The sequence below is a fragment of the Dermacentor andersoni genome, chromosome 1 (assembly GCF_023375885.2).
Source record: "Dermacentor andersoni chromosome 1, qqDerAnde1_hic_scaffold, whole genome shotgun sequence".
In the NCBI taxonomy this organism is placed as follows: domain Eukaryota; kingdom Metazoa; phylum Arthropoda; class Arachnida; order Ixodida; family Ixodidae; genus Dermacentor; species Dermacentor andersoni.
The window spans coordinates 363,468,392-363,492,644 of NC_092814.1; the positions used below are offsets into that span (position 1 = coordinate 363,468,392).

General features: G+C 47.6%; 1 protein-coding gene across 2 annotated transcripts; it reads right to left on the reverse strand.

The window, feature by feature from the left end:
• Positions 1 to 5,014: 5,014 nt before the first annotated feature.
• On the reverse strand, positions 5,015 to 14,855 carry LOC126516501 (uncharacterized). 2 transcript variants are annotated; one of them, XM_055064042.2, is made up of 7 exons: positions 14,720 to 14,855; positions 9,172 to 9,222; positions 8,426 to 8,497; positions 7,910 to 7,930; positions 7,296 to 7,355; positions 6,937 to 7,219; positions 5,015 to 5,326 (listed from the first exon to the last, which is right to left on the reverse strand). In XM_055064042.2, the coding sequence occupies exons 1-6, from the start codon at positions 14,804 to 14,806 to the stop codon at positions 6,968 to 6,970; spliced, it is 543 nt and encodes a 180-aa protein (XP_054920017.1). In that variant the 5' UTR covers positions 14,807 to 14,855; the 3' UTR covers positions 5,015 to 5,326; positions 6,937 to 6,967. The 2 variants fall into 2 exon arrangements, with proteins under 2 accessions (XP_054920017.1, XP_050022590.2); XM_050166633.3 differs by lacking the exon at positions 7,910 to 7,930 and having other exon boundaries at positions 14,720 to 14,854.
• Positions 14,856 to 24,253: the final 9,398 nt, after the last annotated feature.

A 24,253-nucleotide genomic window follows, 5' to 3' on the forward strand; every position in this document is an offset into this window, starting at 1 on the left:
TTCCGCAATTGAAAATCTAAAGCACATGTTTGGAAATGTCAATGCACCTTTCACATCAAAAGTTTATGAGAACTTTATACCCATAAAGTTTCGGAATTGATATCCACGCGCTCCGTAAATTCCATGATAGAGTGTAGATTCCGCGGCCTCTGCGAAATGCCGCGGCGAGCCCGTTCGCCATGAAAACATCCTTGAAACTTTGTGCTCGGATGGGGCTGCTTGCGTTATGTGACTCCCGGTGCGTGGGCGTTGCCACAAAATTCAGCCCGAGTTCGCAATTTTCGCGGTGAAATGGCTTTTCGAGCGTAAAAAAGACGCTCTAGACAAAATCCAGAATGATTTCCGGCGCCGAGGGTTGCTTTTGTCGGCGGTGCATGGACAGCACGAAAAAATTTCGGGGGGGGCTGAAGCCCCATAAGCCCCCCCCCCCCCCCCCCGGCTACGCCCCTGCCGCTGAGCTAAAAGTCTCTAATATCGTCGTCGCGGGCCGTATGCTGTATGTGCGAGTGAAAGCGTGCGAGGGTGAGTCGGCGAACGCAGCTCAATTTCGTGGGTGCTAGCGAGGAAGGCGGGCCGGAAGGGCACCCTCTCCTGTCGAGCGCGAAGCACGAGGGTGAGGCGAAGGAGGGAGGCGTTCTTCTCTGGCGGCTACTGCTTACGACGTGGCCGTGCGGGCACCGTATCTTGAAGGTGATGTGCTACGTGGCCGAAGTGCGCACCCGCGCGGGCCACATCTTCAAAGCGATCTGCGATGTTCGGAGAGTGCGCCTAGTGCCGGTAGCTTCGTATGCGCTGTGCTTTCAACGTTTCGTTGGCGCTGAAGCCAGATATACACAAAGGTCAATTCGATCGCTGCTGCTGCCACGATTCTTCTCCCCCGCATTTTGACAGGGACTGTTCGCGCTCATCCAGCGAGATGCGTTCATGTTTACCTGTGCGTGCGTGACAGCGTGCTTGGTAATTTAAGTTGGCGGGCTAGTTGGTTTGAATCCAGATATATTGTGTAAGCGCGACTGAACGAGGACGTAGAAAGAAACAGACACACAGAGACATCGCTGTCTCTGTGCGTCTGTTTCTACGTCCACGTTCAGTCGCGCTTACACATTATATCATAGTTAATTTAGTTAGTAAGCGAATGTTTAGAAGTTTATAAGGCCTATAAAACTGTCGCTTAGTGGCTATGGTGTTGGGCACGAGGTCGCAGAATCGGATCCCGTCCGTGGCCGCCGCATTTCGATGGGGGCGAAATGCAAAAACAACCGTGTACTTAAATTTAAACTCCATGTGTCCAAAATTATTCCGGAGTGCCCCAATACGGCGTGCCTCAAAATAAGAACGTGGTTTCAGTTCGTAAAATCCCATAAATAAAGAAAAGCTTATAAAACTACTATTCTTACTTCGTAAAGGCTCTACTAATTTGCTATCTCAATCAGTACTTCGCCTTTCGGGCAAAACTGCGACTTTTTTATTGTTGACACACAAGCCTTAAAAATACGTGGAAAGCATGCCGTATACAGCTCCGCTGTGAAAACATATCGTGCTCTGGCAATCTTTTACAAGCTGTGACACAACTTTTAGGCTAAAGACACCACTCATACGTTATCTTTCGCATACGCAGCAATATGAGCTACGCAGCGAACCAGCGTGACTAACCGAACGATGTTCCAGCAGGTGACGCAGAACACGGGTCTTCGTTTATCTTGTTTTTATGACAGCCTGGTTCTGTGCAGTTTGCTTATCCTCTCATAAACATATTATCAGTAAGGAAATGGGTCAAAGTACACATGCTTGCCTTTGCATCTAGGATATTAAAAACGCGATACGCTGTGCAGGCATTTGGTTATAATACCGACATGTTTCCCCCACTATCATATCAGCAGCCATACCAGACTCATCCATACGAAAATATGTTGCCCATCTTCACTTATATTTCAGGCAACTATATTATGGAATTCCTTTTCTCATGATGTTACGAGCAGATCTACTTACAGCCATTTCATCTCTTTACTGCATCATCATGTGCTGCCACACCATAACCCATTGTACGCTTGCAATGATTCTTTAGTGTTTTTTTTTTTCACGACTGTATATCGTCACATTCATGCGCACGCTGATTGCTTCGAAAACATTTGTAAGCTGTACCTACATGTTCATCTAATGTATCCGCTAATATGCTGCTAAGTTTTTATGCGAAGGTGCCCCATTACACGAAAATCCGGCGTTGTCGACGGCGGAGTGACCGACAGATGGTTTTCAAAAATGACTGACGGCGCGACGAGTAAAAGCACGTAAAAAATGTTCGCATAGACGTCACATTTGTCAGGCAAGTTTCAGTAAACAAAGTCTATTCATGGAATTGAAAAGAAAACTTCGTACGTTTGGTCTGGGTGGGAATCTATCCCGGGCCTCGGGATAGATGAGGGACGAGCACGTTTCGCCTCCATGACTAAAGTTCTGCTTAGTGCGTGCGTCATTCGAAACGTCACATCACTGTCTCCCACGTGTCGCTTGCTCTTCGGATTTTATCGGTGCTGTGTCTACTGGGATGCACTCCGAAGCGCCTACCTCAGCGGCATTTGCGAAACATAGTCGCCCACGGAAGCACGCTGAAGGAGAGGAAGGAAGGGGACACAAAAAAAGAATGCCGTCCAAGTTTACAACGTGTATGTTTCCACACGGATGGATACCTAACGAAAACATTCCCCTAAAGCGACTACAATACTTTCGCATTCCCGCACATACGCAGTCTTAAGTGCCTCTGTCGAAAATTTTTTCGCAGTTATCTTTCTGTTTATTTATTATTATTTTCTTTGTTACTGTGAATTAGCTCATTCTAAATTTATTTCAGATGTTTACAACACGATCCCCTAAAACGACTCTTGCATGAGTTATTGGGATCTACATACCTACGTGTATTACTTTCTTGACGAGATTAACAGTAAACTTATACGCGCCTTGGTTGCTTAGTGGCTATGGTGTTGTGCGGCTATGCACGAGGGCACGGGATTCAACGGTCGCATTTGGGTGGGGGCGAAATGCAAAAACATCCGTGTACTGAGATTTAGGCGCACGTCAAAGAATCCGAGGTGGATAAAATTACTCAGGAAATCCCCACTATGGCGGGCCTCAGAATCAGATCGTGGTTATGGCGCGTAAAACCCCATAATTTAATTTCTTCATAATAAACTTGGTTCCCTTGCAAACGAAAAATCCCGGACGATTCGGTCACGGCACCGCCAGCGCAGAAGCCCGCCGCTCTAACCATTACGCCACACACGTCGGCCTCGAGAGGCACAACAGAACATCCTTAAGTATTTCGCGCATGCAAGAAAACGGCTGGAGTCGCGAACGCCGACCCACCGGTCCCAGTTCGTGCGCCGTCGACGCGTGCAACCACACTTGGTCACGCCAGCGTCGTCAGACGTGGCAGGGCGCTGTTACGACGGCAAACAAAGCGCTGCGTTCGCCAAGATGTCGCATCCGCCTATGCACTGCCCTAGGAGTGCAATGATGAACCTTTCTATATCTGGTTCACCCTTCGGGCGAGACTGCCAGTTTTTAATATACATAAATCAATAAAGTTGTCCGGCGGTCGAGGACCTCGAGTCGCACTCAAGCCTAATAGTGTAGCCATTGCACCAGGAACGCCATAACGGCGTAACTGACAATCGGACCGCGAGTTTGGCTTCTAAAATCCCAGAAATATATTTAATCATTACATCAGTGCGCGTTCAAGTGCGGGCCGATCCCGAAAAGAGTGCAGTCGTAACCCGATAGGGTTCCCTTAAGAAAATTGTGCAGGTCACATGAAGACAGTGAAGTGAAAAAGAGACCGACGCTGCTCGTACTTCCCTCACGCAAGGGGTGAGAGTGCCGTGCGCAGTGGCTGCGCCCGTATTTCACCCCTAACTCACTCAGGAAGACAATGTCTTTCATCGAATTCTACTGGAGGTTTTCTGCTAAAGTAGTACCGACATAATATTTTCAAATACTCCTTTTGTTAAATGAAGCGCCGGAACCTCCAAAGCTTTAGAAAAAATACAGCAAACCTCAGATAACCTAAATCATTTATTATAGTGGCTTTTATACGACAGGACGTAACGACAGTCACCTCCATGAAACGAAATGAAATGTGACTGCAGAAAAACAACTATATTAAATTATTGGGAGCATTCTGAGGCTTACCAGTACTTTTTCTAGGGTTTAGCCGTTCAAGACCTTCTTCTGACGGAAAAAAATAATGTGATGCTAGTATTCGTTGGCGCTGGACCCACTGAACCTCGGTTGAATGCACTGTGCGTCCTCGTAGCGTATGGTTTGCGCCATCGGCTGTCCCACAAAGGCTTTCTGCCTGCTCCCATTATGCGGCAGATGCGCGAGTACGGTGGTTCAGTGATGTACACTGCAATGATATGCCTAACCTTCTATTTTCAAATGGCTTTGGGACGTCGCGAGCGTGCAATTTCGACAAATGAGTGCGTTAGGACAGCAACAAGCCGCAACGTTCACACATGCGACACAGACCATATTTGCCTGCTGTGCTGGGAAAAGTGCAAATATACAGCGTAATAAATAGCGTCTGAAAAACGTTTGTGGCCACGTGAGTGCTGCGCGCTCTATCGGATGGACGTCGCAGTTTCTGGGCGTGTGCCGCACAATTATATGAATGGCGAAATGCACGGACGCTCTGGGCGCGAACGCAACCTTGAATTGCCAAGCTCCCCCTTTCAGTTTACAGATTGTGTTGGCTCATTCTATACTCAACGCATTTCGTGGTGCATTACACGACCGCACAACAGAAGTCTGTATCGCGCGTAACAAGCGGCTTACGGTCGGCCTTCGAAAGCATTATTGCTCTCAGGCTGTGGGTGCCCGTACGCACAACGCTCTTTCAAGGCGTTGTCAAGGCGTCTTAGCAAAACGTTGGACACGTTGCTCCGGACTCTCTCGGTTTCTATAGCCACTGGCACACCTCGCCGGCCAGGAATAATGCGCTCGCAACAGGCTCTACAAATGGGGAAATGAATGGCTTCTTTATTGACGACTGTTGAGCTTACAGGGTTTCTGTATTTTTCTTTCCGGCATAGTGTACTGTTGCTCTTCCTTTGTCCGTATGGGCTTTTCGGTTGTTTTCTTCCCGAGTGGCATTTCCCCTTTGGTTGTGACGCCGAGTAGGAAGAAGGAAGCCGGCGTGCGAAGTGAGACAAACAGAAAACCCAGAGGACCGTCGCGGTTCAGCAGGAAGTCGGCAGAAACGAGGAAATGACTGAAGAGCCCAGGCTGACGATTCACGGGGCTGATTTAGATCACAACGTTGCTTTGAGAACTGCAAGGAGAGGGAAAGAAATCAGGTCGTGAGCACACACGCCGACGCTTTACGGTGGATGAGAGATTGTGCGTGCTCGGTTTGAAATTAAGAAAGGCTAACCACTGGCAGTTGAAAAAGAGACGGGAGAATTGCGCTTGACAGCTGTGCTGTTACAGCAACTATTCGTTGGGGCCGTCATGTTCGCTCGCCCAATGAGCATGCGGCAAGCAACTTGGATAGTATGCGCGTCTACACTCGGGCGGCGTTTACCGAACCCTTAGTATCGACCTCGCAGCATTTTTGCTTGCCCTTTTCTATCTCGCATTTGCGAATCATCCCCTGCTCAAAGAGCCCTATTTGCAGAACCAGGATTCGTGGAATATGTTACGTCTAGCAGCCGGCAATGATTGTGTTTGGGCTCTTGTGAACTGAGGCCGCTCACCGCTCATTCAGCCTTTTGGTGTGTTTCTTTGACCACTCTTGGTCATAAAGCGTTCACAGCCGTGCGCCCTACAGGCGCCGCCTGTGAGACGCTGTTTTCATCCGCTCGATCAATAAACGCGGCCGAATGCTGTCAAAGAAACCAGCGGACAGAGTATAAGCAAACATTCGCTTCCTTTTCAACACGTTCGTGAATGGTCGTGGGTATTACGCTGTACGTGGTGCTGATTTATAGGCGACGTTAAGCGTTACGTTCGTACTCACAATGTTGTTCGTCTTGTTTTCTTCCCAGCCTAGCCCTTTTAGACCAGTTCGCCATTCTCACCACAAACTAAAGATAGCCCCTGGCGCTAAATGCTCGATGTATATTTCTCGGTTTGGCACTTTAAAGCCTTGTCTTAGTATTTTTTTGTTTGCTATGATGATAGAAGCGTATCCATTAATGATCAGTGCTTGTTACATGAAGCATGTGCAACCTCTTTTTTTTCGCTGTAGCCCCACTCTGCATGCTAACCTGCCAGAAACGTTTTGTACTCTGCGGTAGACGAACACTCGAGCTGATCGAATCCCAGCCACGGCGGCCGCATTTCGATGGAGGCGAAATGCGAAAACACCCGTGTACGTAGATTTAGGTGCCCGTTAAAGAACCCCAGGTGGTCAAAATTTCCGGAGTCCTCCACTACGGCGTGCCTCATAATCAGAAAGTGGTTTTGGCGCGTAAAACCCCATAATTTAATTTTTTTGAACACTCGAGCAAGCTTATCAGATAAGTTCAACAGGCAGGCAACGCAGGTTGCAATCGATACTGCAATGACGACAGTCCGTCCTGATAATATAGAATGTTCAAGTGGCCGCGCCTAAAGAAAGCGCGCATTCATAGGCGCCGCGTGGTGTAGTTTACAATAACCGAAGCCTCGACATCGAAAGCTAAATGGTAATGGTTTACATCGAGCGAGCTTATTACACTAGCTTCCGTTATCCCACTGCTGTTTTCATCATCAGAACTGCGGCACACAGTCTGTCTAGAAGCAAGGAGCGCTGATATTTTAGATTGATGACAGCAGTGCGGAATTCTCTAGTGAAACTAAGTCATGCAGCACCCAATTTACCCAAAGAGGGGAAATATAATGGCAAGGATAGCAAAGATAACAGCACGGTCAAATGACGTCTCCACGGAGAGCGCTCACCTCGGAGTCAGTCGGGGGCTCGGTGCGAGACTTAACCATGGGCCGGCGCGCCAGCCTGTGGCCCGCCCTGGATCTGGATGCCACAGATCTGAGAGATGTGGTAATCCATGCAAGCCTGGTACAGCTGCACCTGAGCCACAAACTGGTGGGCGAACTTCTCCTCGGCCTCCTTCTTGCACTCGTCGTGCTTAGCGAGCACCTTAGGCTCGACGTCGGCGGCGAGCTTCTTGTTCAAGATCTCAGTCCTGGCACGGTCGAAGCGGTACTGGCCGTTCTTGTTGAACTGCACACGCCGAAAAGTCAGTGATACAGCATCGGGGTCGTAGCGCATCATTTATTGGGGATCCTAATTCACTTACCCATCCTTCGCTGTGGAGAGCGCAGGTGGTGACGTCCTCACGGTGCTGCTGGATCACGGTCTGTGCAAAAAAAAAAAAAAAGCCCAAGCTGTGAAGGTACTCTAAGTGATGCGGATAACACAGACGATTATGCAGGCTCTGAGGACGCCATCTAGCAGCGTGCAAGCACGAAACCACGCGGAGACCGTCATCATGCAGACATAGATATTACAATGTGCCATGCATAGTGAGTGATGTGTGAGCCGCTTTCGAATGATCACGTGCAGTGCGCCTGAATGTCGTTCTGCTCTCATGCCTTTTCTTTTCCCTTGCAAGCTTGAAAAAAAGTGTCCTTTAATTTGCAAGCGTGATTGTGATTTTTATATTATCTGAACTTCTACTGGCATTCTGCCTCGCCCATCATGTTGTGCCTATGGCAATGATTCACGAACGGCGTCTATTTCTGTCATGCGCCAAAACAGAAAAAGAAAAAACCAAGTCGGCTTTGGTCATACTTCGTGCAAATTAGGTGCATATTCACGGAGGTCACCAAACCAATACTGCCGGGGGCATGCCCATCAAATGCATACTATAGGTGGTGCCAAATGTGTGCAGGTACGCTGCTCAATGCCTACCCGAAAGTCTTGACTTGAGCGCTTTAGGAGATGTAAGGTGGAGCAGAAAAAACCAAAGAAATTCCCGTCAAATTTCCATTGCAACATCTCTATAAGGGGCTTATCGTTTACAATAAGTCTTGTGACGCTCCCTGTTGATTACACAATACATCCATACGAGTAATAATATGATCTGCATGTACGCACGTTGACAAAGAGAACATTTCCGCCCTTGAAGCCACGCAGCAGCAAACTGGGAGCTCAACAAAGGTAACCTGCCACAACTGGCGGTGCTTACATCGAACGCTCTAGCAAAGCTCACCAGAATGCATGCCTGTTAATGCCACAACTTGAAACGTACCCTTATGACCGCGTCAATGTAAGATGTGAGCTCTTCTGAGAGGCCAGTAAAATGCGTTAGGTGTTGCTGTGGCCTTCTGTTCGCATTTCGACGCCACAGGTCTTTGTTACCTGGGAAGCATCGCTCCAGTGCCACCCTCGCCTAATGTAAGCGAACGGCAGAGTGGAGAGACTCACCTCGTTGGCGTGCTCGACGTCGGGGAGGGGCACCTTCTCGAGGCAAGTGTCAATGACTAGGGCCTTCTGTTGCTGTTTGTGCGAAAGAAAAGAGATGCACAAATTCTAATGAGAAGGCACATTCATTCCTGCCATGCAACTGCAACACGCTCATTTTGTTGTGAAGAAATCGTGTAAGCACATCGATCATGGAAGATGGTCTACTTTCCCCGTGCCGCTGTAATTGTTCATTGCAGGAGAATTAGCGTCTCCAAGCAAAACGTGTGCGGACATCTCACGGCACTTGCACTGAGATACAAATGTATGCATAGACACTGGACTCGCCGGCAAAAGGGCCGCAGAGTCGTTCCGTAGGTGGCCGCCAATCCTCGCCTGCCAAGGACTCCGCCTCGATCGCGGTTGACTACCACGCACATCCTTGGCCGCTAATTGTTTCCGCTCCGATTTCTCTTGGCCCTGCCTTGCCGCGAAGGTGACGTTGGCGACGCGCTTGGTTGCTTGTCCCTCTCTCGTAATAGAAGTAGGCAATCTACTCACTTCCTGCAGAGCGGGGGAGGGCCGCGTGGTCCCCCCGCGACTGCGAAATGTGCAAGTGGGCGGAAAAGGCTGTCCCGCCGCTTTTGGTGCGCTCCGCGGGCGGCGCACGGTAATCGCGCGGAAAGCACTTGTGCCCTTGCGGCAGCCCAAAGGGCTTGCGCTCGCTGTAGCGACCCTGCCTGCCGCCTCGGCGGGAACGTTGTACTTACTCTTTCTTCCTTCGATGGTTGCAGCTGGGGGCACTTTCCCCAGTTGATCTCCTGCGAGTAGAAGAGAAAACGCCTTTATTGCGACGGAACAAGGAAAGCACATACACTAGCGATGTTGCAAAGTGTCAAAAGTAAAGCAGGTGCTCGGCATCTATACAATGTCTCGTACAGAGTTGCACTTAAAAGGGTCAACCGAAAGCATTCGAAACAAACATGTGTTCATTAGAGCTCTCACGGAAGCAGCACTGCGCCATTAGCGCAGGAGGCCATTAGAGGCTGCTCGACGATCGGTGTCATCGCAGCGTCAGCGCATCCCGCCACGGCCGCCGACCCAGATCTAGGGAGCCGCGACAAAAGGTGTCGCAATAGGTATGCACCCGCGCGTTGAACAGACTCATCTCAGCCTTTCTTGCGCACACTTCGTGCAAGCACAAACACGAGCACTGGCCACGCACAATGTCCCCCCCCCCCCCCCCCCACCATTCCCAGAGTCTGGCGAAATATCCTACTACGTCAATGAAATAAGCGAACGGACCATTAGTCCACGCAATGATCAAGCGTAAGCGATTGACAGCTGTGCAACTGTTTTAGGCAAAAAAATAAATAGTTGGGATATTTGGCTTCTGAACCGAACCCTGGTGACCCAACAGCGAAAACACGTCATTGCTCGTTCCGAAAGGCACGCTTCCTGCGGTACATTTCTGATGCAGCGTTGTCGTCGGTTATCTTCCCTCCTCATTACATGTCCTGCCCAAGAAAAAGAAATGGGCATGGGCAGGACATGTAATGAGGAGGGAAGATAACCGATGGTCATTAAGGGTTACGGACTGGATTCCGAGGGAAGGGAAGCGTAGCAGGGGGCGACAGAAAGTTAGGTGGGCAGATGAGATCAGGAAGTTTGGAGGGTCAACATGGCCACAATTAGTACATGACCGGGGCAGTTGGAGAAGTATGGGAGAGGCATTTGCCCTGCAGTGGGCGTAACCAGGCTGATGATGATGATGATGTTGTCGTCAAAGCCCGCTCAGCCATCAAAACTCGACGCAGCGTTTCCTCTGAGCAAATTCATGCCAATCTTCCACGAGCAGTTCATAGAGATTTGTGTGAACGCACAGGTTTGTGTGTTTGTGAGCGGTCATGAGCGTTTCAATTTTCTCAATTCATGCGTTAAATGCCTGCGACTTCCGCCAGTTTGATTTGTTTGTGTGCGCAGGGAGTATTCCAGCGGTTGCCACGAGCGCGAAATTGTGTATCTTCCCTGAACCAAATCAAGCCACTCACATGGCGACGGGTGAGCGCTGGCGGCTCATGCCACCACTTTCGTCCACAGCGTTGTTGCCGCTTTATCTCGATAGCCCAACTGTGGTAGACGTATGTGCTAAAGGCGTAAATGATGTCTCAGAAATATTTCACTGCGGCGTGGCAGTGCTGGCTTGGGAGATTCCGCGAGTGGCACTTTCAAGCGCGGACAACAATTGTGCTGTACGAGCAGGCTTCGCTCGCGAACGCAGAGGAGGGGCAACGGAAAGTTTTCACTGCGATAGCGCACCCTTGCCGGGTAAACGGTACTGGGTCTATCTCATTGTCTTTTCCTGGTTCCACGTCGCGTCTGACGTGCCGCCGTCGCTTCGAGGAAAAAGAAGCCGGTCGCGATATATCGGAGAAAACGAGACCCAGTGCTCCCGTTGTCGACCGCCGCTGTCGAAACCGGTCTTCCCGAAAGTAAAAAAGACAAGAGAAAAACGCCGGTGGGAGATAGCATCGCTGCCCTCTCGTCTTCTTCTCGCTTCTCAAAATGTGGATCACGAAGCGGAACGCTTGGCGGCTAACTGTGCGGAATGCGCCATTCGCTGATTTCACCCCGCTGCTCTCTTCGGGCTACATGTAGAGCGTCTGCGACGGCGTGACGTAATACCTGCTCGCGCGCACGGAAAATGTCTGCTCGCTTTGCTAATTGCTCTGGACGTCATAACCTGTGGGTTAAGGTCGGTGTGACCTCCTCGCAACCACGTGCCTTTAAAGACAGCAATGCGTCTAAATGTAGACATAAGGGAACACCAATAGCAGCACGTCTTGCTGAGCTCGGTAATACCTTCAATTCAACAGTGAGATGATATGGGCTAGATGGTGTATGTTCATTGTTACTGCGATGTACAATACACACTGAATGGGACAGAATGGACACTTAATGGGGACGACCACCCAAATTGCGCTTCTTAGTGTCAGTTTGCGTCTTAGTTACGATTAAATGTTCACCTTGAGCCCGTTAGTGAATACTTAGCGCAATAACAATGAACAACATTAGTACTGCACAAAACTTAGGCCTGGGCGTACAAGGCAGGGGAGAACTGCGGAAAAAGACAATGCTTGTTGTCTTTCAACTCTATGAAAAGAGCAGGGTTCAAATACTTTGAAGCATTTTGCATACACCATCCAGCGTTTTCATTTTTTCCTACCAAAATCAAGCGCTCGTGATGCGCTGTCGCTCAAATGTGTGCATGAAGGCTGACTAATCGAACGGGGGCGCCTTCTGGTCGCAGCGTTCATGACAGGGCCTTTTCAAGTACCTCGTTTTGTTTCGCGCCAACCTGAGCTATTCCAATTTCCCGCGGAAAGTACGTAATGCGTGGCTTTGCTGGTAGACGGCTCTTGGTTCTACAATTACAACAAAAAAAAACACCCTCTAGAACCTCAGTTGGAGCGTCAACGCGAACCGGAGTCCCCGCGAGAAGCGCTCCCTTAAACGGCTAAAATAGGAAGCGCAATGAGACTGTATGCTCGGTCATCAGCAGGTGCCTGCCGAAGTATTCAAATGCTGTAAGGTCAGTCTCCTCGGCAGGCCGCGTAGAGCGAGCACAATCTCGGCGCCGCCTCGCCGCTGGTGATATCTGAGCGAGCTGCTGCGGCGGCCCTTATGGGTCAGCACAAAGGTTGACCCTTTTCTCCCTGCTCTCTCGAGAACTGGCCACGAATAGGCGTAACCCCATTAAAAAAAAGTAGGGTCTGGGCGTTCGACCGCATCGCCACGTGAGGCGAAAGAGTTGGGTAATCGCTACGCGGGAACTGGTTTCTGACTCCTCCGAGCGGCGGCCGCCGCCGCCGAACGCTGCTGCTGTACGGCCACGTCGCGGGTAACTAAATATAGACTAACCCGTTCGTCTGGTCGAAGCTGAGCCGTCTCGTTCGGGGTGCTTCCCGGCTCGACCTTCTCGCATTGATATATCGCTCTATCATTGTTCTTCTCAAGTGAGCTCTGCACTTTCTTCGACGCGGAAATAATTGGGGCACCCAAACTTGGGTTGTCGCACCACGCGGTACAATAGAGCACGGGCCGCGCGCTCCCAAGCGCTGCAGAACAATGGAGCATTTCAATTTCCATCCTACAATTAATCGATTACATTATCATGTTCACTACAGACTTGGTTACTTGTCAGAAATGAGTCGCACCTTAACCTGTTCTTGAGCAGTCCCATCCACGTTCACATACCCGTCACGTTATACATAGCGCCGTAGCTCTTGACGAACTAGTTATGGCATCAGGCTTTCTCGCGCAAGTGCCCATCCACCAAATTGTCCTTGGTCTGACCTTGCAGCACCCTAGAGTCTCAGTGAACGACGCTGTATAATTTCGCGGCACCAGGCATTCAATTTGCGACTGCAGGGGCTACATAGACACCCCCTTGGGTCCGAAGGGTTCTCCGAATGGTGGTGCGCATGTTCTGCCTTACCCGAGGCAGCTTTTTAGGCAGAAATTGCTAGTTACTCATGATACTTTTGATGGATTACGGGAGAGATGAACAAGTCGCAATGTGGCACTTCTTCAGTTACTCCGCGGCGTCGCTCTGCGTCAGACGTCCTCCTCGGCCCGGAAAGCTATGCTTTTATCTCTGAATTTCTTCCTTACACGATTTGACAGATGACATCTATGACAGAATTTGCGAAGCATGTTCGCACAGAACAAGTTCACTGGTCACCCAATTTCTCTAACGCCTACTGCGCTGATGCTTGTGCAAAATGATTTGTTCTGGTACGGGCGTGAAACCGTTGGATAAAGCAAGCGTAACTGTTCCGAAGCAGCAAGCACCTGAGCGTAATATTTCCATGATGTTTACGACTATGCAAGTCTATAACAACCGGATATGGAAAGGCACCGCAAGTGGCAATTTTAGCTGACAGGCCGCTTCGCTGAGGCAGTTTAACTTGTACACAGCAGCTGGACGCTATTCTCGCTCAGCTGCCGAGCCGATTTAGGGGAGCATGACGTCGGTATCTTTGTTATTTTACAGCCAATCTCGCTTGTGATGCTCGCTTCTGTGGGAACAGACGACATCTTTGTGAAAACTATCGACGCAGAATAATCCCCTCCAGCATGTGAGCGGAACGGATTCCAGTCGACGCTCAGTCAGAACTGCCAAATGATGAATGGAAGCGGTTAGGCGACGGAGCTTGCGACACTTTGCTAATTTGCGAAAACTTGAATCGACATGCGAGCGCCGCGGCAATGCACTGCTTTAAGAACTCGGAGTACCCTTCTGCAATGTGCGCTCTTCGGAACTGAGCGCGACTGCTGGAGTCATGCCGCGGCGAACACCTACCACGCCATCTCCACATGCTCTCTCTACATCTAGGCAGTCCGTGACTGCTGCCAAAGCTGAAACTTCACAGCATTGACACCCTATTCACCATGTGGTTGGCAGGCCAACCAGCTTTTCAGGAGGTCTGGTTTTCTATTTTATAATAACACATAACCGTGCTACGACTTGTTCCACGCTGAAACAGTCAGTGCACAAAAGCAGCAAGCGCGTAATCTCTTCCAGAATCTACTGCATAAACTCTAAAGCTTTACTAATTTGAACCCTTTCTTTTACTTGAGGCATAAGGAAATCAGTTGCATTTAGGGTGGCTAATTTCATGCTTGCTCTAGTCGTACTTAGATGTTATAAAAGATGCCTTGTGATAATGTCGAGGTTCCAATTTTGGTAGCGCAAAAAACAACCTAAAAGAAAAAAGATCTTACAGAGCGTCCGGTCAAGGACCGTCGAGCACGGCTATCCAATCTTTGCTTTTTCTAAAATAGACCTGGATACAAAGGACAAGACGCCGGAAGTCGTACATGTAGTTCGCCGTTGAGAGGACGGTGGCTGAAGGTTGCTCACCAGAGCAGACAAGTGATTTGTACAGAAGACTGCAATTAAAGCTCTCGCGGAACTAATGGAAGCGATACGCTGTATATTATCCGCGAGCTAGATTATTCAAAAGAGGCGTAAGGTGTGTCGGTAGACACAGCGCAGGATCGACAGTTTTGTCGGACAAAGTGCTGTGAGCCATCGACAATCTCCGTGACAAAGGATCCTGCTTTGAGATGTCTAAATCTCTCCACAGAATGCCGTGCCTCTCGATATATGGCGCCCTGAAGTGGGACCAACGTCTCCCTGCTGGCTCGCGACAGCCGCGGACAGGAGACATCGTTCACAGGGGTTCCTCTACGATCATGCATACACGTGCACAAGTGACACCGACACACGTGGTTCGGCCACCGGGTCCTTACCGGGCGCGGAGGCTCAGCCCCTGCCGTCTGGGCGTAGGCCGGAAGGACGAGCGCACAGAGGATGAGGGCTGCCTTGAAAGCCACCATGTTTGCGTACGTCGCTCCGCTGGGCTGATAGTGGAGAGAAGCTGACCGAACACCCGCGGCTACGCCGCTTATATAGGCGCCGCCGCGGCCGCCTGCGCTGGGATCCAGGCTAGCCCGGCTGCTGGCAGGCCATTGGGCGCCTTGCCCGCCGTGGCTTTCCCGGCATTCCCTCTCCGCAACACTCTCTCCTTCCATGAGGCGGCCTCGCGGCGGCGGCAGCTGGCAGACCAGAAGCAGCTCTTCTTTCAAGGTCCTCGGTCGCCGCTGATGGTCCACTATTCCTAGAATCGCCCTGAGACCGCTCTTCCAACGGGTTGCGTAACGTCAAGGAAATCACCGCCTCCTGACTTCGCCTGGGCAGGCGTGATATGGCCAGGTGGCAATCACACCGCCGGCAATGGCCTCGCGCTTCACACCCTGCACTTCTTTGTTTTGCTGCTTCCAACACGTGCTTCGGGGAATCTTTCATTCTCGAGCGTGTCTTTTCACTAAGTCTGTGCGTATCAGAAAGATCGCCTCTTCGCGAAGCCTAGTCAGACAGCTACTAGAATGCAATTCCGGTTAGCTTCTTCGTCATTATTATTCCTGAGCAAGTGGTGCTTTTTCGCAGCAACTTGTAAACTGGGATACTGGGAACACCTAGACCTGCGCTTCACGCTTGTTGTCTTTTTTGAGAAGTGCTAGAAAGCGGACTGTCTATGCAAGAGGAACTGCTGGTTTGTTGACCGTTCATTCACGACCTGAAATTGCTTTTTCATAGCAGCTGATATCTGTGCCAAATGATTATGTTCCACTGGCGAGGGGCGGTTATGAAAAAGCTTAAGAAGCGAAGGACCGATACTGTCGTTTAGTCTAGTCCTGTCCGTCAACGAATGTTCAAGACAGTGACTGACTATATGTGAAACACAGATCTACAGAGATACTACATACACAATTCTTTTCGGGTAAATATAGATATACAGGGGAGAATGGATGTCAAGATTGGAGTTGCTTTATTGTTCGCTGCATTCTTGCTGGAAATACTTAGGATGCTTGATTATGGAGGAGGGGCTATGTGTGTAAAGATTAACGTGGCATATACCACTGGCCTCATTTGCAGAAGATAGAGCGCTGTTCAGCAAAGCTGAAGATGACTTGCAATGAATGATTTAACTACAAAGCGAAAGGGTTAAATGATTATGTAGTAGTCTGCACAAGGGTTGGCGTTTCCTCGCCAGAGTTTTGAGGCCCTAAACAAGAATTTTCTGGCAGGCGTAGTTGTCACGATAGGCTATGTGAGAAAATTTTCTTAGGGAACAAAAGTGGTCGTCTCTTTATCAAGTCATCAATGCCACTTTAGCGCTTTCACTGCAAAAAAGAAAGTAGACAACCAATGGCAGCGTTAGAATTTGGCTAAAACTTGCGAGATAGCAAGGAAACTGAAGGAAATGATAAGGATGTGATTACCGGAAACAATAATTATATCACGGTAAATCCAGTCAGCTAACAAGCGTGGGCGGTCTATTAAGGAAGCTGCAGCTGGGGGGCTCCTATCTAAATACATGGAGACGGAGAAATCATTTTTCTCGATGACGACTCCATCGAATTTGCTTATGCTTGTTACATTTTAAGGAAAAAGTTTAAATCTCGTGTATGTAGTGAGCAGATCTTTTCTTTAGGCAGTCATTTATTTATTAATTATAATAATACAATATTTCAAAAAAAATGAAAGTAGAAAGTTTTCAACTCTATAACTCATCAATGAAAACCGATATCACAATTCTGTAAGCTGCATCTAATTTTAAACATAACAGGGACAAAATTTATGTATTATACAACAGTCTTAAATACACCACGTTGTAACAAATTCATGTAAGCTCTAGACTGTTATCCTAAATTTTCTGTTTTAGATGCTCTCACGAATGTCGTGTACTGCACTGCGATATCCGTTTTTTTCGTCCTATTTTTTGTCACTTATCAATTTTCGGAAATTATTGTAAAAATGCCACATCCTAGACCAAAAGCTTCCTCGTGAAAGTCACTAGAATTGAAATTTCTCTGGCAAATGCAACACAGGTAATTCAAATTGGTTTTGAGATTGTCTCATAGGATCATTTCTGCGCTATACACGTATTTGAATTGCTGGCATCGGAGCTAGGCGCGAGATAAAGCGTCCTCTTATGCGAACGAAGTAGACGAGCTATGTAATGCGTACAGCATCGAACTATGCAAAAGAACGAACCCCAAGGAATAGGGTGGAATCAACAGATGCTGCCGACTGAGGGCGGATATGTGAAGATGGCACGGAGAACGCGGACGCGGTTGCAGCTTGCCGGCTTGATTGCCATCCTCGACGCTCGCTGCCTGTGAGAGGCAAAGTAAGATCGCACGTGAAGGCTGCGTAAAGTGTTAAGCTGCTTCAAAATAGTTCAGCTCGACAAGAGAACTAGTATATCTACGGCATTCGTACAGGTCATCAGATGCCTCCTATATTTCAAAAAGCTTCTAGCCAGATAGTATCCATGCCTACCTTTTGTTTTTTTGGTTAACATCCATGCTATAGATTCCCAAGAGGGTCGCACGCTTTGACGTATTTTTAGTATTGCCTTCTAATGTACGCATTTTTGTCACTGCGTTTGTTTCACGCTCGGCGATGCTGTAATGTGAGGAGCACGTCATTCTTTTAAACAGTAACCGCATAAAAAATAATTAAATATCCGTGTATGGCCCGAATTCGAAAGAGACGCAGCACGCCTAAAATGCGTCCGAAATAGCACGTGGCTCTCATTTTTAGCGATTTCCACTTAAGCCGCTCGAACGTGGTGAGGTCGTCATGAATATGTGCCGACATATTCTCACTCGATAAGCACCAGTCGACTTGCATTTTTAGCTAGTTATATCAAGTGCGCCATCGACTTATCCCTGGATGATGATTATAACGCTGGATACCTGACTTTCTGGTCTTTGCGACCTCATTTTCAGTAAGTCGAAAGGGGTGTTACGTTAAGTGTAAGAGGGGGACGCAGCACGGGGTGATAAACCGCCAGTGGTGAAAGTCTACTACATGAACAAGAAAAAAAATGTTTACAGCTGTATCCCGCATTGAGTCAACTTGTGAGAAGCAGCTTCTAAAGTGCAGCCATTCACCGCAGCTGAGGCTCCTCCTGCGCGTGCTCCTCCTTCGTCCTGGAGTGCCATCACTGCTGATAGGACCACGTCCTCAATAGATTCAGGGGACAGAAACTATAACCTTCATGAATAATCAAGGCTTCCTGGGTGGACAGTAAGTGATGTGCGCCAAGCCCTCGGGGCACGGTTTATCGTGAAAGCCATGCTAATCTCTGATGAACCCTTCCTTTTGGTACATAATATTTGTCCCAACTTGAAAGAGGAACATGTGTGGATGTTCTTCATGAGCAAAGTGAGAATGCAACACTGTCTTTCTGTGAAGCTGTCACAAGGAGACTTCTGTATGAGCGCACGGAAATTGCTTTATCTATTTTCCGGTTGTCCAATGAAAACTTTTGTTAAGGTCGCTACAGGCGTCTCTCACTGTGGTAATGTACGATGAATTGTCTTTATTTCATAGGGTTCTGCACGAAGTTCGCTAGGATCACCCTTCTATGTAACGTAGTGTCGAAGAGACCAACCGTGACATTGCGGTAAACTCCACTAAGCTGCAACAGGACTCTCATCATTGAGACATTTCTGTGAAGATAACAAAATGTCAAGCCGCGAATCTAATTCTAAGCTGTGTTACAATATGAATGGCAATATACATTAATTAGCTGTGAGACTGTCCTCGGAGATCCCCACATTTGTCTGAGAAAAGAGGAGCCTTTCACTGAGGCTCTCTTATTATTAATAGAACGTAGCATCTCACAACAAAACGCGGTCAATTCACATAACATTTAAAGAAGAGTTATTTTCAAGCTACGAGCATCAGCAGATGTTCTCATGGTATTTTGCCGCCATCAACAATTACGGCGTTCCTTATCGCTCGTAGAAATCATCGCAGAAACTTGGACGGTCCTTCATAGCGTGCGGTTTACCTCCGACGAATTGACGTTAACAAGAGCAGTTTGGGTTTGGTGGTACAGTCAAGCCCAACAGTTTAAGCCGCGCGGGATCTCAGAAAACGTTCAATTTCCTAGCTGTCTGTAAAAGCAGTCAGTAAAACTGAACATCACAATGTTGTTCGCATATATTGGTAGCAGGGGCGTAGCCACGGGGGGGGGGGGCTTCAGCCTCCGCCCCCCCCCCCAATTTTCCAATTTTTTTTGTGCTGTCATGTGCCGCCAACCAAAACAACCCGCTGCGCCGGAAATCATGCTGCATTTTGTCTAGAATGTCCTTTTAAATGCTTGGAAAGACATTTCAGCGCGAACATTGCGAAATCGGGCAGGATTTCGCGGCAACGCACATGCACCGGGAGTCGCATATCGTAAAGCAAGGAGCCCAATCCGAGCACAGTTTCAAGGGCGTTTTGATGGCGAGAGGGCTCATCGCGGCTTCTCGCGGAGACCGTGGAATCTACGGAGCGCATGGATTTCAATTCTGAAATTTTATGAGTATAAAGTTCCCATAAACTCACCGATGTGCACACTGACGTTCCTAAAGTCGTGCATCAAACCATACAACGCGACCAGTCAAATCAACACACTATCAGACAAGTTGACAAAGCATGCAGCGAGGTCCGATGAGCCGAAGCGTTGTGGTGGTTCATTTGTGCCGTTATGTCACAGAAAAGGATATTGACATTCTTTTTCACCTGCGCCAAAGCATTCATGTCCAGACACTAAAACCAGCAAAGGTAACTACGTTCTTATTTATTTTTATACTTGGACTATTATACGCGACGACACATTGAGCCTTCTCAATTCTTGTTTTTTGTTGTCGCTAGCCGCGGGCTACCGGGAACAGCCAGAGCGCATGCGTTTTTCTTGTGTTGCCCCGACCGACGCGCGGCCCACTTCGATGGGCGTTCATTTTTCTCTGGCCGAGTGGATTTTCGTCTGGCAGAGGTTTGGACGCTTTCTGGCTAGCAGACGAGAAAACGAAGCAATGCATTGGCGCTCGCCACCATCACTGCGGGGACTCGACGGATTCCAACGCGTTCGTTTGAACGCAACGTCTCCTGGAAACTCTTGTCTCGCCGGTGTAAGATACCGAGCAGTATGCGTATGGTTCTCTGTGCACCAAGCGTCTCACGTTTTCTTCTATATTCCTTCGGTAGCCACATTAGGTGCCCTAAGTAGACATTACATTGTGGCCAACATGCTTTCCTTACGCTTTTTTTTTCATTTCCCTGCCTCTGCCCCACAATAGGAAAAAAGAAGACATTGTTGCGGTGCAGCACATTCTGGCATGGTGAAAGTGGCATGGGTGAGCCGGCGATGGTGGCTCAGTCTTGTGTGCGCAAGGGAGAAAAGGGAGGAGAAAGCGCCCCGCCTCCTGTCGCGCGCGATACACCAGTGGGAGTGGAGGGAGAGGGGGCTGGGGTCTGTGAAGTTTTGATTGCGCAACATGTTTATTTGCCTTGCTTGACGCATTATACAGTGCCTTTTTCTTAAATTGGTAAATTTATTAAAGGGTTATACGTGTATTTAGATATCTGGTTGTGAAGTTTTGTGTATACGTACAGCTGTGGCGTAGCCAGAAACTTAATTCGGGTGGGGGGGGGGGGTGGGGAGGCTCACGTCGCCGCTCGGCCTCTTCCTTATAGAATTTGTCGAGGGTACATTAATAATAACTGCAATGCCATTGCCAAAGATGCTGCAAACGAATTCTTGAACGCTGCGCACTGTCAAGACAAGTAAAAGATGTATTTTTTTCATAAAAGATACACTACCACATCTAAAAAATTGAGCCCGAAATAACTGATATCAATGCTTCCATGTCTTCTGTCCATTTAATAATTAAAGAAAGTATCACGCGAACTTTAGAAATATATTAATTTGAAACCAGCAACGCAGTGCATGCCACTGATATGAAAATGTAAGGGCCACAAAATGAGCAAGTTGAAAATATTTTAATTTCTCTCCCGCTGTCATTCAAGAACCTTGTTTACATTTTTGTACATATGCAACGACCAGGGAAATATCTCAGTGACGCTATCCTTTGTTACAATCTATTGCGCAGGAGCAGCTGTCACCGGTCGTGTATGGTGAGTAATTGCACCGAAATTATAGTTGTAAACGAGAGCACATATACAAAGCAGGACTTCTGGAAAATTTACGAGGGCGAGTCAAATTAAAGTGAACCAATGTGAATATATTACAAACGGGGCACTTTATTCAAAAGTAGTCTCCATGAGCATTTACGAACTTGTCCCACTGACTAACGAGTCGCGTGATTCCCGTCTGATAAAACTCCTTAGGTTTCTGTTTCAAAAAGCCTATAACTGCCCTTTTCACGTCATGATCCGACACCAATCTACTTCCCCTGAGCTGTTTTTTCAAATGCTCCAAAATGTGTAAGTTGCAATGCGACAGGTCTGGGCTGTATGGCGGATGTTGCAGCGTTTTCCACTTGAACTTTTCAAGTTTTGTATTCAGCACATCACCGATATGGGGACGGGCATTGTCGTAGAGCAAGATGACCCTATTACTCAATTTTCCATGTCATTTGTTTTCGACTGCAACGCGCAGCCGATCCGACGTTTCAAAATGTCGGAAGCGATTGATAGTCTCTCCAGGTTCAGGAAATTCGATCAATAATGGCCCCTGACGATCGAAAAAAAGTCAACAACACCTTTCCGGCAGAAATGACTGCCTTTACTTTCCTTGCGGTGGTGAATTCAAATGTTTCCACCGTAAGCTCTGTCAACGTGTTTCAGGCTCGTGGTAGCGGCACCAAGATTTGTTCCCAGTTACAATTGCAGACAAGAAGTCGTCACCCTCATTGTGATACTGGATCAGATGAGTCAAAGCAGCGCTGAACCTCTCCGTCTGTTGGCGGCGGTTCAAAATCTTGGGCATCCATTGCGTACACAAGGGCCGATAACCGTGATGGTCATGAATTATGGTGTGACCCGAACCGTGACTGCTATTGGCAGGGCGTGTGACTGCTATTCACACGCCCTGCCAATTCATCAATGCTTATCCTCAGTTCTTGTCTGATCGGCCTTTTTAATTGTGTTGGGGATGATTGCACGGTCGCTTTGGCCCGGTCCTGGATCGTCTTTACAACTTTTACGTGCTTCTTTGAGCCGTTTCCTCCAGCGCTTCACGGTGGCCAATGAAATGCAATGCTCAACGTACACGGCAGCCATACGGCTACTAATTTTTTTGGGGGGAAAACATCTTCAGATGTCAAAAGCCTCACGACACCACGCTGTTTAATTTTGGAGTGTCTATTATGTCCCGCAACCATGCTCTGCCCACTGTATGAGAGCATTAAAGAACTTTTAACCTGTGTGTCAGTTTTGTAAATGAGAGATGCATCTGTGCTACGCGCACGCTGCGCACATAATGGACCGAACCATTATTGCGCGGGGTGGGTCGGCTCACTTTCATTTGACTCGCCCTCGTACATTAGAAATGCAAAGATAGAATGGAATATACAAATGCGAAGATACAGCTTCATAAAGGGCAAGAAAGTGTCACTGGAACCTTTCAATGTCAATAGATTCCAGTATCAATAGATACTGGAATTGGACCGGGTGATTGGAAGATCGGTCGTGTGACTCTCATTTACAAATCAGGTGACCGATCGGTGTCCTCAAACTATAGACCTATATCCTTGACTAGTAGTCGAGGTAAATCACTTAAGCATATCATATCTTCCGCAGTTACGAAATATTTAACTAAACATTCTTTTTCTAATAATCACCATGGATTTCAGCAAGGACGCTCTTGTGAAAAACAATTATTTGAACTCATAACTGATCTTCATCAAGCCGTTCACGATTCCATAAAAATTATTGCCATATTTATTGACTTCAAGAAACCATTCGATAAAGTTCCCCATTCTCGCTTAATGATGAAACTTAGCCGGCTAATATACGTGGTAAAATCGTTAACTGGATCTGAAGTTTTTTTAACCAATCGCTACAGATTCGTTTCCGTAAGTGAGGAGTTTTCCGCTTTAGCACAAGTTAAATCTGGCGTTCCTCAGGGCTCCGTACTTGGGCCAATTTTATTCTTAATTTGCATTAATCCCATCAGTAACAATCTGACTTCAACAGTTCAATTGTTTGCAGGTGACTGCGTTCTTTAGAGACAAATTATTACCTCTGAAGATACTAATATTTTACAGGCAGACCTAGACATAACTTCACGTTGGTGCGAGCAATCGCAAATGGAAATAAATGTTTCCAAAACAAAAACCATGATATTTACCAGATCCACTAACGCTCAGTTAAGTTCATATTCTATGAACAACACGTGCATAGAGAATGTGTGTACGTTAAAATATTTGGGCGTCCATTTAACTTCTAACCTCACATGGAATGATCACATTGATGAAATAATTTCGAAAGCAAGGATTCATTAACCGAAATTTGTATTTAGCAAATCAGTCAACTAAGCTATTAGCTTACACAACTCTAGTTCGTTCAAAGATGGAATACGCTTCCATAATATAGTATCCAAATGAGACATATCTGATAAACAAGCTTGAATCTTTACAAGATAAAGCAGCACGTTTCATCATTAAGACCTACTCTAGAACATCAGCATCACGGCTATCAAAGAGTCCCTGTAATCACGCTCTCTAGAAAAACGACCACTGTTAGCACTGCTTTCCCATTTCGACAGATTGTATCATATACCGTCATCCTTTACTGCATTCCATATCAAACCACGCAACGAATTCCCCCCGCCTTGACCATCCCTTCAAAATGCGTCCCGTGTTTGCGCATATGAATCTCCTTCGACAATCACCGCTCTTTCTTGCTATTTATCACTCGAACAAGCTGCCAGAAGAAATTGCTTCTATACGTGATCTTGACTCGTTTGTAAGCCATTTGAAGAGCAGTTTAAATACGCATTACGAGTAAAAACATAATTTGGTGCTTTTGACCCATTGTCAGGGCATTTACATGCTTTGTACCGAGTTTTTTTTTTTTTCATCTTGTATGCATTCCTTTCTTTTTCTTTCTTCTTTATTTTTTGTTGTGTTCAGTAAGCTATACTACGGCGTTCTATATTGCTTTTCCCTTCCAATTGTGTTTGAAATGTCTTGTTTTATCCCTCCTCCCCTATGTAACGCCCGCAAGAGCCTTTTGGGGTACCTGCATAACAAAAAGACAACTACAGACAGTGATGCCGCGGACAGCGGCCAAAAAGGCTCAAGATAGGGCTTGACATATAACACACTACTCCTTTCCTACTCGAACTAATTGAACTTTGCGTCACCACTGCCAGCCGCTTAGTCAGCCTGAACATTGCATCCCTGTATAAAAATACACTGTGTATCCCTGTATGCAAAGATACCACACGCAGATGGCAATATTTCAGTTATAGA